Genomic DNA, 17,919 nt, shown 5'->3' with positions numbered 1-17,919 from the left:
TATACACGTAAGCGGTATATATTTCAAGGTAAAGTGTAGTGTAGTTATAATACAACAATAAAGGTCAAATTTCCACTTTTAAATGCATCCAGATTAAAAGGTTTTATGTTATTTATCTGAAACGTAGGTTCTATTGCTTGTTATGGAGAACACCATGCCAATGTTTAAATGCCCTTTAACTTCACTTTACATAGTTGTTTTTGAAAATGTAACTTCAGGGGGTTACAAATTGCACCCCAGTCACACAATCACTATAATTCCTCTACAGGACAAGGTTTGAGTTGCTAAAACCCAGTTTGTTAACTTCCTATTCAATTTAATCCCGTCGATTATTTATAGAGAACACTGAGCCCCTGAACGTAAACCAGTGCGAAGTTTACACCTCGAATTAATATTTAGGTTCAACTTTCGGCGCCATATTTGCTCTGAGCCCACTTCATTTTCTCACCACGTCTGACACCAGATCACAACAACGACGTGATTTTGCACGTGCTGCCTGCCGTGTAATTAGAAGCTGAAGTCAGATTACAGCGTTATGCCGAGGAGCGGTTCTCTCACACTGCGCGCCACCACCGAACATGCCCACTCCCGTTACCCGGAAGTAAGCAGAATTCCCAAAGATGGCGGAGCAAGGTCCAATGGCGATAGCTATGCGGCTAAGAAATCAACTACAGAACGTTTATAAGCTTGATCCTTTAAGAAACGAGGTGAGTAAAGAGAGCTTATCGAGGTACAACGTGGCTGCTCGTGCAGGGAATTTATCGAGTGCTCGTGATAGGATATAAATAGGGCTCGTGCAGCCGCGCACTCGTCCGGACTGCGGGGACGCGACACGGACTGCGCGAGCATGCAGCGGCTTTGCGCAGGCGTGAGTGTGGATGAATCGAGTGTGCTGTTGTTCACCATCGCGAGGCTTTTTTTTTGGCTTTGTTTTCTATGGGGTCCGGGTATTGTTTTACACTTCGAGATTTGTAAATTGAGATGAAGTCGGAAAAATGGTCAATTTAACATCTACATCTCAGTAAGAGGTCGAGAGAACGTGTCCATCCTCGCGACGGGCAAAGATTGTTCTGTTAGCTGGTTAGCACGACTGAACAAGTGCATCCATGGGCGTCAAAGCCTCCTCCTCCTCCTCCTCCTCCTCGTGTATTGATTTTAGAACTATCTTCGGACTGAGTAGTAAATTTTGCCACAGTGTATCACTCGCATGAAAATAAACAACTTAAAACATTGCTGTAGATCTTACTCTGGCCTCGGAGCTCGTTCAGTGTTGTAGCTTCACCGAAGATTTACTCCGCTGCTTTACGAGACCGCGGAGGCTGCGCGATGTTCAAGCCTTCAGTACCACACAACGATTTTTACGTTTCGTAACACTGTAAACCGTACAGTGACTCCTTTATAATCAGTTCCACGTAATATACCGGAAACGCATTACATTCTGATGCAGAAATTGCCTTTAGTGATACTTTTTTTTTGCAGTCCTCGTGTGGCTCGCGCTCCACGTGGAAATTTGTTTTCTTTGGTTTGAGAGCGTGGAGGTTTTGAACGGTCCAGTGTTGCCAGCTTTTCAGGGGAAAGGCTCCAACATGTGCTCTAACAGCCGTTACATGACACAATCGACTAATTTGCATATTCATTGAATCATTATTTGAATCAAACACATTAAGAACGAAGATTGCTTGAAGTAGAACGGGAAGTAATAGACTATAATTTAGTTCTTGGATGTCTTTTTGGTCAAGGCACCAAAAGCTATTTATATATTTTCTATCAGGGACGCAGGATCTGAAGCGTTGGTAGTGAATAGTCAGGAAACAGACAGCCATGTGTTGCTATGCAACAACCCATACTAATTGAAGTAATGGTTTCAGTGTAATGAGCACAGACCAGTAGAGTTATACAAACAATGAAATGTCCCAGTACTGTTATTCTAAATATAAACACTATTGAAGCACTGCTTGTTCAATCAAGTTAGTGGAACTGCTGGAAAAGCTTTAAATAATTGTAAATATAGCCAAGAAGAGTTTGGAGGGAAGATCAGGGAAGTGTGAGGGTGGGAAAAGCAGTGTTCAGTTGATGGGAACATCAGCTCACGTTAACGCACCTCAGTCAGGCTTTACACACTAGTCAACAAAGCTTTTCGTTTTAACTCATCGACAGTAGCTGTGATGTGAGCTGAAAGGCCTTACCTGAGTACTGAATAGCAGCTAAGATTTGCTTAGAAATTGATTAGGTTTGTTAGGCTTTTTTAAAATAATAATAAAAGTCGTCAACAGATCTAATAATCAAACATCAAAAATGCAAAATTGTAAACATTGTCTGCATATTCTGTCGTTTGTTGTCGATCCTTTTCCAACCCAGTCTGTTCTTGTTACCTTGTTTGATTTAACAGGAAGAAGTAAAGATAAAAATCAAGGACCTGAATGAACACATTGTGTGCTACCTGTGTGCAGGATATTTCATCGATGCCACGACTATTACCGAGTGTCTTCACACCTGTAAGTTCAACATCTGACCCTCTAAATTTAAGAGGTTAAACAAAAATAGAAACCATGTGTTCTACATGTTCCATCAGTCCTTTAGAACTTTGCTTGAGTCCCAGTTAGATCCCTCTAGATTATTACATCTTATTTCCCAGGTTCTCAACCCTGAATTCAGTACTCTAACACACACATGTCAAATCAGGAATAGGTGTTAATTAACTGATCAGTTGAATATAGTGTATTGGGAGCAGGGGAAACACTAAAATGTGCAGGCTGGAGGTACTCCAGGACAAGGATTGGCAACCTGTGTCTTGTTAATCATACAGGGCATCCCACATGTTCTCTGGCGGGAAAAAGAAGCAGGCAAGATCTTGCTAGTCATCTGTCCTGGCAGTCAACCCCGGTGGTTGTTCTATTTGTAGCATGTCCTGTTTAATATTGCAAATCAGAGAATTAGATGAGAACACACTCAAACATAGCAAGAATACATCACTAACATCTACCACACTACAGACAGATTTCCTGTTCCTGGCACGGCGATTTGTTTTCTTTCTCAGAGGTAGAGAGCATACAGTGAGAGGAAGTATACTATAGAATATTTGGATGCTTTTGTTTTTGTTGTTTAATATACGTCCTGTGCATGTATCCACTTCGGATTTACATACATTAATGTTGTTTCTCATCTATACTTTTAAATATATATAAGTAAGTGTTTATGAACTAAAAAAAATCTTGGCAAATCTTGGCCCTGCTGTCATTATAAAAGTCATTTTATGGCATTATTTGTAAACACCAATGCAGTAATTAGCAATCATGGTGAAGGTGAAGGAAAGCCATAGCAAAACATCACTGTTGCTAGTAGCCTTGGTTAAGTCAAAGATTCACACTCTCAAGCATGAGAAACATAACTGAGAAGCCAGCAGAACAATAAGCAGTAAGCGGATTATTCATCAACTAAAGTTCATCAACTTTCCTGTCACTATCTGTTTTTGTGTGAGATGCTCTGGTCTCTGGGGGTGGGGGGTTGGGGGTGTGAATGTGCAGTGGTTTAGTGGTTAGCATGATTGCATCACACCTCGAGTGTTGGCGATTCCCACCTCTCCCCTCTGTGTGCAGAGTTTTCTCCCCTGTGCTCAGGGGGTTTCTCTGGTAATCTGATTTCCACTCACATTTAAAGACATGCATTGTAGTTCATAGTGTGTGTCTGTGTGTGTATGCACAGTTGTGCCTTGCAGTGGTTCGGCTGTCCAGGGTGTTCTCTGCATTGTGCCCTGAGTCCCCAGGACATGGCGGTCAGAATGAGGAAAAAACTAGGAAAACCTCTGCTAATAAATCCGCTTGTCATGTGTTGAGAAAGAATGATGTGCATGATCCCTAGATCACCATATCCACAGTGAAGCATGTGGTGGTTGCATCATGATCCTGAGCTGCTTTTCTGTGGTATTTATCAAGGGAAACCTGAATGGCATTATGTGCCTGGACATATTGGAGGAGAATTTAATCTTATCAGTCAGTACACTGAATCTGGGGAGAGGATTCATAAAAAGGCATACAACCAGTATAACTCAAAAGGCCTTGCTTGGCCTAGCCAATGTCCTCATTTCAATCCTGTAGGAAATTTATGGAGGATTGAAATTGCGAGGGACCCTCATAACCTTGAAGAAATTGAAGAAAATTTGCCAAGAGGAATTGGCCATATTTGAACCACAGTGCTGCAGGTTTATCATTTGTGGTGTCCATATACTTAATTTCTCTATCAATTTTGTTTTTTTAAACACATTTTTGTTTATGCTTATAAGTCAAAAGACATGGTGTGTAAATTTGAAGTGGATATATGCACTATAAGTATATCATGTAACAAAGCCAACAGTGTCTGAATACGTATTTCCCTTCATTATGTGTGGCTCAAGCACAAGGGGTTTGCTGTTCTAGGAAGAAAATGAACTGTGCGGTGGTGAGCTGTATTACCAGCCTGAAATTGATTCTTTTCTAATGAAAGCATGACCAAAATGTTTTATTCCTTTTATAAAACATCACTTTGTCAATGACTGCAATTTTGAATTATTCATGAAATACATTTCAATCGTTTAGGGTTATGTTTAATGTAGTTCCTGTTATGACTTGCATTGCTGCAGCTATGTGCAGTCGATCTCTCACCTGCGACAAAAACCCACCTTGTCATGTTACCTAGAAACAATAAAGCAGGACATCCTCTGTCCTGAAGACTCTCCCGTTTCCATTTACGGCATTATTTTATCCAGAGCGACTTACATTTTATCTCTTTTTATACACCTGAGCAATTGAGGGTTAAGGGCCCAGCAGTGGCAGTTCGGTGAACCTGGGATTTGAACTCATAACCTTCTGATCAGTAGTCCACCACCTTAACCAACACCAGAGAACTTACTGACTGACTTAGAGTCTCAAGTAACCTATGTCTTCTTACATAAAACTCAACAGTTCTGTAGTATTCTTTGTTGAATAATGCATGTTTAATCAGTTTGTAAGGTTTGGGAGTGTACACTATATAAAACTCCCAGTGAGCACAGTAATATAAACCCGTGATTTGTATTTCAGTCAACACTTCAGTTAGAGTTGTGTTGTTCATAAAAAATTAATCACCACCATCTGACGAGTCAGACTGAAGAATTCAACAGATTTATGGTATACATGTTATTTATGACACTGTTTTCTAATACACCTTATGGTTCTGCTAATTGTGTGTTTTTTTTTTTATTCTTGCCTTTCCACTCTAGTCTGCAAGAGTTGCATTGTGAAATACCTCCAAACCAGCAAATATTGTCCAATGTGTAACATCAAAATTCATGAAACACAGCCCTTGCTAAATCTTAAGTTGGACAGAGTAATGCAAGACATAGTTTACAAACTTGTTCCAGGTCTGCAGGAGAGTAAGTACATCTGATCTGTATTAGAACAATAACATTAGTTTTGTGTTACAGAATGTCTAATGGTTTTTAATTATTATTATTTTTTTTGTTGTTTGTTTGTTTCTCAGGTGAAGACAAGAGAATCAGGGAATTTTATCAATCAAGAGGTCTTGAGCGCATCATACAGCCATTAGGGGATGGTAAGCAAGGACTTGTTACAGCTTAATGTGAAACAAAACAGGTTTGTCTGATTCGAAATGATGCAATGTGGCAGACAGACTGAGAGCTGGGCTTTTTTATTTAATGTTTTATGGCTGTTTTATATCTTCTTTGCCTTTAGCTGAAGTATGCCCTGTGCCTGAACCAGGCTTTCGCTTTTAGATCTTACATTGTTAAGAATCTAAATCAGGAATGATGATTTACTGATACACAGATAACACATCATTCTTTCATAAATTCATACATCATCCATTTATATGAATTATTTTATGAACCTAGGAAAGAATATTATTATTATTATTATTATTATTATTATTATTATTATTATTATTATAATTATTATTATAATTATTATTAATAATAATAATAATAATAATAATAATTAATAATAATCATTGTTAATATATATATTATTATATTATTATAATATAATATTATATTAATATAATAATACATGTTATTGTTATACATTTTAAAATAAATAGGTTGTAAATACCTGAATTGGATATAATTTGTGGATATAAATTCAACAAATAAACAGATAAGTAAATAAATAAATAACATGTGCTTTGTTGCAAAAGAAATACAGTTCTGTTTGAGAGCTTGAAGCTGTTCATTAGCAAAGGCTGTTTTCTGTTCCTGGTATTGCAGTGATGTTCTAAATTCACTTTAAGGTGCATTAGTCGAGATTAGTCCTTTTTTTATTGTAATAGACTGAGTCTAGAAGCTAGGTGGTTTTGACATTCAAATTATTCCTGCCTATGTTCAAAAACTTTTGCTCTTGGGAAGTTTGTGTAGTGTCTATAAAACGCCTGAAAAACGGCACATCCGAATACAAAGAAGTGTTTGGGACCGGAAGTTCGTTAACTACACAGCTTTTCTCAGGGTTATATAAAACGTTTGCTAAGGCCATGGATTTTCCTTTGTTTTTAGCGTGTTTTTCAGGTTAGTTGAGCTATTATGGAATAAAACAAATAGACTCTTTCACATTTAAATGGAACATTTCAACAAGCAGCAAAAGTTTTCACAATGCCAAGAAAGCTTCAATGTTTTTTAAATTCTATAAAGAGAAAAACAACAAGCCAAACTTATCAGGTAGTGATGTTTCAATGTTGACTAATTTTCCCTGTGTTTGTTTCTCATAGACTCATTGCCAGATAATACAGGATTACCGTACACCAGCTTTGATCACTCTAAAGCGCATTTTTACAGATATGATGAACAAGTCTCACTATGTCTTGAGAGACAAAGGTAAGGTAATCTTAGTTTTAGTTCTGAATTCAAAGTATACATAAAGGAAATTAAGTTCGTGTGAATTCACAATTGAGTTGCTGTTTTGTTGACTATAAATGTGCTTTCCAAGACTGGCATAAATTACATGGCTGCACAAGTGGAGCATCAGTATGACAAATTAACTATCTTGTAATGTGACTAGAAAGCGCAGAAGTATAGCTTTATTGATGTTCACTTTATCCTGAATTAATTTATGTGCAAAAAATAAATCTGTAGTGGTTTACTACAATGAATTACAGATATATTGAATGTCGGCGTGGCTGTGATTTAAGCTCGCAGATATTTAGTATAGCCTCATGATTGCAAGTGCAATATTGCTTTTATTTTAGTTCTATAAACAAAAAATGAATATCGAGTAAGTGACATTTTGGACACAATATGGCCAAATGCTCTGTTTATATTTGCTCCAGTATTTTAAATAGATCCTGAAGAAGCCACGCTCATTTTAAGTGTGCGTCCAGTGAAGTCGGTGCCCCTTCTTTCTTTTCAGCTTCAACTGATGAGCTTTCAAATTTTTTAGCTGAAAGTTATATTCATGAAAACTGTAGTCATGTCCACTAACTGCTATAATAACATTCTGGACTAGGAATTTGGAATAAATGTGGCATAGGCAAGTGGCGTGATGGACACAGTGAAACATCCAGTTAGAAATACAGAAGGTGCCCTTGTAACGGCGCTCGACCAATCAAATTAGAGGAAAGCAACTAACTGTTTTATAATTAATGAATATAACATTCTGACCATCAGATTCAAAATTAGCTGAAACCCAACTCTTCTGTGAACACTTAACTAAACCCTAACTTCTCCCCATGCTACAGAATAAAATAATTTATACACATCTACTTTGTGCTCTTGGCTCCTCCAGCACTCAATTAAAAATGTGTTCATATGTAAATGTAAAGTAAATGAAACATTCACTCCAATGTACAGTGGCAGTTAGTTACAAGCTGATATACACTGATCAGGCAAAACATTATGAGCACTGACAGGTGAAGTGAATAACACTGATTATCTCCTCATCATGGCACCTGTTAGTGGGTGGGATATATTAGGCAGCAAGTGAACATTTTTGCCTCAAACTTGTTAGATGTAGGAAAATGGGCAAGCGTAAGGATTTGAGCGAGTTTGACAAGATGATGGCTAGACCACTGGATCAGAGCATCTCCAAAACTGCAGCTCTTGTGGGTTGTTCCCGGTCTGCAGTAGTCAGCATCTATCCAAAGTTCAAGATTCAAGAAGCTTTATTGTCATTTCAACCACATATAGCTGACGCAGTACATAGTGAAATGAAACAACATTTCTCCAGGACCTGGTGCTACATAAACCTACAACAACAGAGTTCAACACAAAACAACACCACAGAGCTAGGACAGAAAGTGGAAGGAACAGTGGTTAATCGTCGGCAGGGTCACGGGCAGCCAAGGCTCATTGATGCACGTGGGAAGCCAAGGCTGGCCCGTGTGGTCTGATCCAACAGACGAGCTACTGTTGCTCAGATTGCTGAAGAATTTATTGCTGGTTCTGATAGAAAGGTGACAGAATACACAGTGCATCACAGTGCCCATGCTGACCCTTGTGCACTACCAAAAGCACCAACTTCGGCACGTGAGCATTAGAACTGGTCCACGGAGCAGTGGAAGAAGGTGGCCTGGTCTGGTCAATCACGTTTTCTTTTACATCACGTGGATGGCAAAACTGTTTCAGGAATGGTTTGATGAGCACAACAAGAAGTTTGAGGTGTTGACTTGGCCTCCAAATTCCCCAGATCTCAATCCAATCGGGCATCTGTGGGATTTGCTGGAACGAACAAGTGTGATCCATGGAGCATCATACAGGACTTAAAGGATCTGCTGCTAACATCATGGTGCCAGATACCACAGAACACCTTCAGGGATCTAGTGGGGTCTATGCCTCGAAGGGGTCAGGGCTGTTTTGGCAGCAAAAGGGGAACCAACACAATATTAGGGAGGTGGTCATAATGTTATGCCTGATCAGTGTATAGCTATGAACTGTTTAGGTTCTGGGTACAATATCATATAAATATTCTCTAGTAAGAAAAGAAACCTCTTTTCATGTTGATGAGCATGAAAGCATATTAGAAGTGGCATTTTCAGAGTGCACACACCACATCTGGTGTAAAATAGACTGAAAATAAGCTTGTTCTAATAATAAAGCAGTCATGTGTATTCCTCCATTGCAAAGCCTTGTGGTGTGTACATTGGAAACTACAGCATTTATAGGCTGTTATCTCCATACTTCAATGGTAAAAATAGATTAGTAAATAAAAGCCTAGCTGAGTTCTCTTATTAGTCATCACTACAGTTACAGTATGAGTCAGCTTTGAATCTGCAAATTATCCATTTAGCAATGAGTGCCACACAGTGGTATTCACTTAATCTCAGCTTCTTGCCTGTGTGAGAAAGAGCTGTCAGAAAATCACATGATCATGAGCTTATATATTTTGATTTTACACAGTCACACAGTGTACATATGCATTTTTCATATTTGCCTCTTTCACACATGTATTTTGTATCTGACTTCTACAAATGTTGAGAGAATATTTTCTAAATGACATTAAACATGATTTAACATGCATTGCTAAGGAGCTATAGTATTTTTTTTTCTTTCATGCAAAACATACTATATGCTAGTATTACACTACAAAGTATCTATAAATGGTTCCTCATAGGATTAGTTTTTTGAAAGCTTGCATATGGGAGCTCTTTCTTTCTGTTTGTGTCTTTTTTATTTGCTATATGGATTAGTTCCTCTTCATCATTTTTTTTAAGAATCAAAAGCAACTCAAAACAGAAATGGTCATCCACAACACACACAAACGTGCAGTGTTGTTTGTCTGAATACCTGGAACTTTATATACTTTTTCTAGCTTACGTTATAGAAATTAGTTTCATTACAATTGTGGCAATAAAAAGTCTTAATGTATTAAAACTCAGCATGATACTTAACTCCAGGCACCATTAAGTGAAAAGATTGAAAGCCATTTTGAAACCATTTAATGGTGATCTTCACCACCAATTAAATCTCATTCTGCATTATGCTTCACTAGTTTTTGCGCCGTATATTTGTTTCTATTATTATGATGCTTTGTGGTGTACCTTGGAGTCATTTGAGATGCATTTGATCTTGAGTAATTTCTTCTTTCTCTTTGTAGCTCATCGTTATCTGGAAAAGACAAAAATAAGTTAACTTTACAGGTAAGTCATGAAGAACTTTGTCATAAAGTTGAAGCAGCATGATACATAGTTGTGTTGAATGGAAATATGTAAATGTGTATCTGGGTCTGTATATAAAAAACAGGAAATCGCATCATGCCGCTAAAGGTTCCTAGCCAAGTTTCTTCTTTAAGCCACTTTATGAACTTGCTGAAAAATATTTAACCCGTACAATTCCTAATCCAAGAGGAATGGCAGAAATGCGTCTGTGGTTCAAGATGATGGTGGTGGTGGTGCATGACTTCTTTTAGTATGTAAGGTTTCCCTCACTGCTCATCACAGTTGAGATGATTCCTTTTTTTAAGCTTCCTATTATTTCGAATTTCGCACATTATCTTGATTGTGCAATTAAATGCAGGGCAGCCAGACATTTGGGATTGTTCCTGATTGTCTTTGTGACATGCGAGTCCTCTGAAAGCAAAAATGCTTTGTCCGTTGTTTTAAGCAAGTAGTTTTAAAATCAGGACTAACATGTCCACTTCTGGCACACGTAACAGTTGATGGTTTGTGAATATGGCCTGGGATAAATATATTCACTATGTTGGTAACACTGAAGTGTCCCCTCTGCTCTTCACAGCAGAAGTTTGTTCGCTGTTCTGTCCGAGCCGAGGTCCGACACCTGAGGAAAGTCCTGTGCCATCGACTCAACGTGGAGAGACATCAGGTCCGTCTCTTTATTCAAATAACATTATTTTATTTTTTTTAGTCCAGTAGTGCTTTTAATATTTTGCTATCTCTGTTGAAACTCTGTCTCAGTATTTTGCTGCCAATTTCTTTTCAAAATCTTTAGGGTAGAATGACTGGCCCTTATTTGTCAAGACTCTCAGAAGAGGAAATTCAGTATAAATACCAGGATTCCTAGATCCTAGAGTTAGGAGTATGGGCTTCATAGGAACGGGACAATTCTGAGCATTTCTTACTGGGAAAGTAGTAGTATAGCAGTGATGATTATTAGGCGGCACTCAGGATATATTAAATAGCACATTTGATTTAATGCAGACCTTTGCTGAATAACAATTTAGCACTTCATTTCTCCCTTAATATGTAACTGTCTGGTAGACTTCTTAATTAGCAGTTGAGAAAAGGGACATATTTATTAAAAAAACCCACAAAGGCTTGAAATACACATGCACAATACACAAGCAAAGCTAAACAGAAAGCATAACAAAAAACAACTACTGTAACAGTACAATGCTGTAGTAAACCTCAGAAAGGAATTGTTGATTCTACTAAAAGCTGATGAGTCGAAATCAAGGCTTCTGTTTTGCATCCAGGGACTGCTTTAACTACTGAAATATTATGTTCATCAAATATCTACAATAACATTTAGCCTATTTGTTGGAACTTTCCAATCCCAGAACAAAATTGCTGTTTGATATTTATAAACCTGTTTGTATTCTTCAGGTTTGTATGGAACCAGTCAGTCATGAATTGGGCTAATAACTCTGAGAACTCAATAATTCTTATAGCATCTTTAATTATTAAATGCTGTACTATTGTTCCATATTTTTACAAACTTTGAGAACCATGGGTCTTGATATTGTAACACCTACTCTATACTACGCTGAGCTGTGATTAGTTTAAGTCAGTAAGCAGTAATTGAAAGCCTCGATGTGCAGAGACATACTTGTACCGTATCCCATTTTTAACTGCTCTCTGTTTTGTGCTCTTATCGTGTTAGGTCCAGATGCTTTTTAATAATGAATGTCTACCAGATCACATGACCATGAAGCGTCTCTGGCTGTCACACTGGTTTGGAAAGGTGCTGTATGTTTCACTCATAGCTTATTTATACAATATTCAGATTGACTCACATTATTTAAAAAAATGTGATTGGATTAATTGGGGGGTAATAACATGTAATCATATATTTTTAAGGAACTGAACAATGTAGTTTCAACTGGATTAAGGCTTATGTTAGTTTTCTTTCTGCTCACTATTCTTATCATTTCTTTTTACCTACCCTTTAGGCTCAACCACTGGTTCTTCACTATGCCATCAAGGACAAGAGAGCAAGATAGGATAGTAAAATAGTATCTACTGGTGTACATATTTTGTATTTCACATATTCTATTTTAATAGTTTTTTCTCTGCATATATACTTATTTTTGTTTTGTATTTTTGAAAAAAAAATAAATGTAAGTGTAAAAAATCTTGCTGTCTGAAGTCTTCATAGGAACGGGACAAGCTTTTATGCACCAGGTGTTTCTTAGGACTGCTGGGGAAATGGTCATGTAGCAGTGAGGATAATCAGGTGACTCTCAGGATGGATCAAACAGCACACGTTTGATTTCCTGTATTCAGCAGGAAGTGATAAACACCATGTAGATGGTTGGCTTCAGTAATTGATGGATACAAAATTATAGACAAGTTTACACAGAACAGAAAGTAGCATAATTAACAGGATGATCTCTCGGAGCAAATATGGATTTCTTACAATCCTTTTAAATGCCTTTTACATTGATATTATAATGCAGACAATAACTGAATGACAATTTAGCACTTTGGGATTAAGGATTTCTCCCTTAATATGTAGCTGTTCTGTAGATGTCTTCATGAGACCTCAGAGAAAAGGGGCATGGTGTAATAATGCATGCATATTTTTTGCACACTTAAAATTGTTTTAAAAAAATTAAAACAAATATTTAAAATCCACATGTCCTCAAGCAGAGCTAACCAGAAAACTTGACACAGAACAACTTCTCTAATTATACAATACTATCCTAAAGCACATAAGGAATTGATTCATAAATGCTGATTCTATAAATCACTGATAAGTCTAAAACAAGGCTTTCTATCCTTTTTTGATGATCCGTTGATTTATCTGCATGTAATATTTCTCAGATCTTAACGCAAAGTTGTAGCTGGTGATTAGTAAATATATGGCGCTGCAGTTCTGAAAGTGAACACACGGGGGCGACATTGACACGTGATACAGAAAGGCGACGCCACAAAGTCACACGTTTCCATTACATAAAAGGTTAATTATAGTCTCAGAGTTTGATTTGTGATGACACATTAGACAGACCTTTTTTGTAGCATTTAAGACTATTAATGTAAGATATTTTATGGAGAATGGTTTTATATGCCTTTAAATTGTGAGCCACTACAAATATAAGCCTATGAACAAATGATCTGTTGATTTAATGAACAAGCAATCAATAGATAAATAAATACTGATGGTTGCCATCGCTTTCGCATGTAAAGGCATTTCAAACTGCGGACTTTTCTCGCCAAAATGAATGATTTAATTTAATTGACAAAATTACTGATCAGTAGTGTTGTAATACACTCTAATAAATCTGAGGACATTTATTTATTTATTTAAATATGGTATGTTTCATGAATCATAGAATATAGTCTCTATAACTATTAATTTTAAGTTTTGTTGGCAAATTTACAATGCATTTTTTTATTTCAATTAATAAAAAATTATGCTTTTTTGTTCTAACTAAATCTGCTTTGTAATTGGAATAATAATAATAATAATAATAATTATTATTATTATTATTATTATTATTATTATTATTGTTATTGTTATTATTATAATCCATTATTATTATTATTATTATTATTATTATTATTATTATTATTATTATTATTATTTTAAATATCTTCCGCAAATCCGTTCATTATGGCTGAATTAACTCGAGTAAAAATGTTATGGTCTGTTCTTGAATAGTTTATTCGGACATGCCCCATTAATTTCCTAAACAGCACTATGGACCATTATTTGCAAATAATTATTTGAATATAATTGCAATTTTTGTGTTTCGAACAGCAAATAAAAATATTTCCCCTCGGAAGTGTTGCACTGAAATCAGGTCTGTATACACACACGGCAGCAGAGGTAAGTGCGCCCCTGAGTTCCTGTTAATCAAAGCCAATAGTCAGAGCAGCACATTTATTTTAGGAACTACGTTAAATGGCTTTCTCTAATATACCCAGCGCTATTGAAAGATATTACAAGACAAGAACCAGAGGTATTATGTTTTAATTTCTCCGCAGTGCGCAGTCGTTTCTGGCCGCTCTAGTCTTCTTCACTCTCGGCCATGCACTCACAAAAAGTCTACTTGACTTTTCAACCCCTGCTATTCCAAGCTATTGCGCCAATTGTGCGCTGCGGCTCTCTGTCTTCTTCCTAAGCGAAACGTCTTTGCCTTGATCTGCTCACAACTGATCCAAATGAGGCGAAAGATATTGAGCAGAAGGCCATTCGGCTTGTGCGGATGCGGGGAGAGAGTGAGTGAGAGAGAGAGAAAGAAAGAGAGAGCGGCAACAGTCCTCCCATTTCTTTAGACTTCCCATTGAGATTTATTCATTAGGAGCCCCATGTTAATCCATTGCTATTCATGGGCGTTTTCAACACACGCATTTTAAAGGGGCCCCAGATGCGCGACTCAGACTGTTTATACGCGGCAAAGGCGGGTTAACCTAATCAATCATGCTGACTAGTTTGGGTTGGAGAAAATTCGTAAACCATATGTCGGGAAGGGGAAAGCAAGCTTTTTGTTGCCAGGCCTCGAGCTCAAAAAGTCCTCGTGACAATTGTTTTCTTTTCTTCCCCTTCCCTTTCTTTGCTTTTCTTTTCTTTTCTAGAGTGTGTGTTGATGGGGGGCTTGTTCAATTGTCCCTAATTGAACTCCAGCCACTTAACCACTTAACCGCACAGAGAATGTGTAACCACAAGTAGACGATCTGTTAAAATATAGCTATAGACTACTTGGATTGAAATTCCTGTGGTCTGTTAATATTAATCCTCAATTTTCTACGACATAACTAAAACATTATCCTATTTGTAGACCACATCAGGATTAAAAAAAAAAAACACACACAAAACAGGACTGACTCCGAGCCTCATGACTTTAAACTTCAAGAAACAATCTGAAATATCATATAACCTTTATTTACATAAATGGTGATTAAATAGAATGTTACAATAACTTTATCGCGTAAATGCATCATAAGTTGATTTATACACACAATCCTGTCCCCTTGTTATTTGGATAATTTGGCTATTATTTGTTTTCAATAGTTTTGACCGCAGTGGCTTTTCATCCAGGATTTAAGGACCAGAATTACAAACATATCACTAATATGGGAAAATGTTTCAGTAATTGTAACTGGGAATACTGGTTTTCAGCGAAATGTCAAATATGGCCTGACTGACATCTTTCTTGACATTGTATAAATATAAATATGACTATATACTTGAGAAATTCGTTGAAAAAAAATCACATTTGGCAGATGCGTATCATTAGCAGCTATAACAGTAATGGAGTTGGTGTGATACTACTGACGAACTGCGTAACGAAACAATTGCACGAGTTTCCCCATATTATGTGGCATAAAATAAACCTTTAAAAGTACATACACATGTTGAAGTTCGTGATCTTGTACCACAATCACTAATCAATTCTCATATCCTACTGAATGAAATTGTACTCCTTTTCAGGTCGTCGTCTGTCGTGGAGGCTTTTACAATCCTTGCAATAAATTAAAACATGAGAGACAGAGAAAGAGGGTGGAAAAAAAACATCCTTTCACTTTTAAGTTCTTCCGCAGAGTTCAACATTCGTGCAAAAGTTGTGTGGATAAAAACGGCTGTTCGTCTGCTGCAGAGAGCAGTGAGGACATTTAATATTCATCAGCACAGAAAAGAGACGCCCGGTACAGAAAATGACCTGGGCCAAGTCTCAATCGTCCACCTCGATCTCTTCGTCCTCTTCGGAGAACTCGTCTGTGGTTTGGCCCCGGGATGAAGGCGGTGACTGAGGGAAGACTCTGAGGCCGTGCGCTCTCGGCGACGCGCTCGGTGATATCGGAGCCGAGCCGCCGTGCGCATCGTCTATGTCCTCCATAGACACGAGTTTCTGCAGCGTCTGCGGGGGAATCTTCTTCAGCGATTCGACATCCGCCTTCATCTCCTCCAGATCTCTCTTGAGTTTAGCTCGTCGGTTCTGAAACCAGGTGATGACCTGTGCGTTGGTCAGGCCGAGCTGCTGAGCGATCTGATCACGGTCAGCCGGCGAGAGATACTTCTGGTACAGGAAGCGCTTCTCTAACTCGTAGATCTGGTGGTTGGTGAAGGCCGTGCGCGACTTCCGCCGCTTTTTCGACACCTGCCGCTGACCGAAAGCGTTCATGTGTTCGCGACCTGTCAATTAAACATGGAACGAAATATTTAGGTTGTATAGATAGAAAATAAAACAGGTTTATTAACCGTGCTAATATAAACTGCTATGAATTTGCTGCGCATGTGCGTGTTAGGCCGCAGTTGTTTAGTCCAGCTGTAAAACATCTGCTCTTGAACAAAAATAGGACACTTTCCAAAACAACCCGGCGATTAATTGCGAAGCATTTTCCAAAGTATTTCACAAGTCAATCAAATATTAAGCAACAGTCTGTAACAAACCCCCCTGATCACCAAACATGCATCTCCTGACACCTCTCCAACTGTATCAAGGACAGTGTGCAGTTTATGCAGTAAGAATCTCGAGCAGAATTAGTTCACGCACTGATCATCTTAAAATAGTCTTATTTATTAGGCTAAATAGATATAAGATAAGCCTAATAAATTAAATAGATATATACATGTTATTACATATTACATTTAAGAAAAATACAATTAAAGGTAGGACCAGAGTGAACACGTGGGAAAGGAGTTATATTTTTTATATTTAAAAATACTGTTATTATTCACAGCAGGATTATTGATAATAATGACAGAACGCATACACAATGGTACTATGAGCCTAGATGTCATGGAAGTTAGCATATTTTATTCTGCAGCATTCAACCAAATGTCACATTCGCGATAGACTGTCCTTAGACAGAGAGAGCACGGGACGTTTAATAATGTTCTCGGTCATGTTTCTGGCACATGAAAAAAGGCTTGTCCTAAGTTATGTAATAAAGAAACGGATACAGAATATTTTAGAAGTGTTTATTACCTTCTGCCGCTTGTATAACGCTGACTTCAAGCCCTTTAAAAGTTTTGCTTGCTAGCTCCTCCAGAGCGCATAAGGGTGAAGAGGGAGTGCTGAGGCCGTTCCGCACTGCGTTCGCTCCCGCTACCTTCTCGAGCACGCGCGGCGGACACAGATTCGTCACCGACTTCTTCACGGACGGTTTGTTTAAGATGTCCTCAATGCTGAACGGAGTTAGTGGCTTGTTGGAGTTAGCGGGGGGCGGCAGCTGATCTAAAGGACCCCGTCTCCTCTCTTCGCTGCCCGATTGCAACACCGAGCCTGCCTTCATGTCTTTACTGGAGGTCATGACAGTCCTATGAGAAAGTGTTGAGAAAAAGTTTTCTATGTGGAGCAGCAACAGCCACGATCGCTTCTTTCTGCATAAACCCTCCTCTCTCCCAGGTCCGTATCGTTGTCTTTTAAACACAACCGCTGACAATCTTCGGTCTGAGGTGTTCGTCCGAAAACACCATTGCTTCAGGAGTGCGCTGCGCACTCACAGGCACCCGAGTCCCAGTCCGCTTGTAGCAATCCCACTTTTTCCGTAGAGCCCCATGAATTTGTTTAGGAAGTGAAAATGACACTGGCCACAGGGGCCGAGTCGCTACACACACAAAAATAAGCTGAAGCGCAGAAAACAGGAGAGATCAAGCAACCGCTAACGAGTTGTTGTTGATTGGGCGAAGTTCAATTAGAGAAACTCTACGCCACTTGCTGACCCTCTGCTCCGTCTTAAAGGGCCAGACCCTAATAATTAATTGGACGCAAGAATAGGAGGAGTTTCCCCCCGCGGTGATGGCGAAGTTTAAAGAGAAGGGAGATGGCGAGAGATGTTTAT

The 17,919-nt window shown here is 38.3% G+C and overlaps 2 protein-coding genes across 3 annotated transcripts; one reads left to right on the top strand and one right to left on the bottom strand.

Moving 5' to 3' along the window:
- Positions 1–558: 558 nt before the first annotated feature.
- Positions 559–12,231, top strand: pcgf1 (polycomb group ring finger 1). 2 transcript variants are annotated; one of them, XM_058396250.1, is made up of 9 exons: positions 559–707; positions 2,390–2,495; positions 5,234–5,386; positions 5,494–5,565; positions 6,730–6,835; positions 10,050–10,092; positions 10,691–10,774; positions 11,792–11,872; positions 12,081–12,231. In XM_058396250.1, the coding sequence occupies exons 1-9, from the start codon at positions 621–623 to the stop codon at positions 12,129–12,131; spliced, it is 783 nt and encodes a 260-aa protein (XP_058252233.1). In that variant the 5' UTR covers positions 559–620; the 3' UTR covers positions 12,132–12,231. The 2 variants fall into 2 exon arrangements, with proteins under 2 accessions (XP_058252233.1, XP_058252232.1); XM_058396249.1 differs by having other exon boundaries at positions 606–707; positions 10,688–10,774.
- Positions 12,232–15,006: 2,775 nt separating this feature from the next.
- Positions 15,007–17,779, bottom strand: lbx2 (ladybird homeobox 2). Its single transcript, XM_058396267.1, has 2 exons — positions 17,064–17,779; positions 15,007–16,267 (listed from the first exon to the last, which is right to left on the bottom strand). Exons 1-2 carry the CDS (start codon positions 17,386–17,388, stop codon positions 15,807–15,809), a joined length of 786 nt encoding a protein of 261 aa, XP_058252250.1. The 5' UTR covers positions 17,389–17,779; the 3' UTR covers positions 15,007–15,806.
- Positions 17,780–17,919: the final 140 nt, after the last annotated feature.

This window comes from Hemibagrus wyckioides, linkage group LG08 (assembly GCF_019097595.1).
Source record: "Hemibagrus wyckioides isolate EC202008001 linkage group LG08, SWU_Hwy_1.0, whole genome shotgun sequence".
Lineage (NCBI taxonomy): Eukaryota > Metazoa > Chordata > Actinopteri > Siluriformes > Bagridae > Hemibagrus > Hemibagrus wyckioides.
The sequence above is the reverse complement of the archived record's forward strand: the minus strand, read 5'-3'. Positions and strand labels throughout refer to the sequence as shown.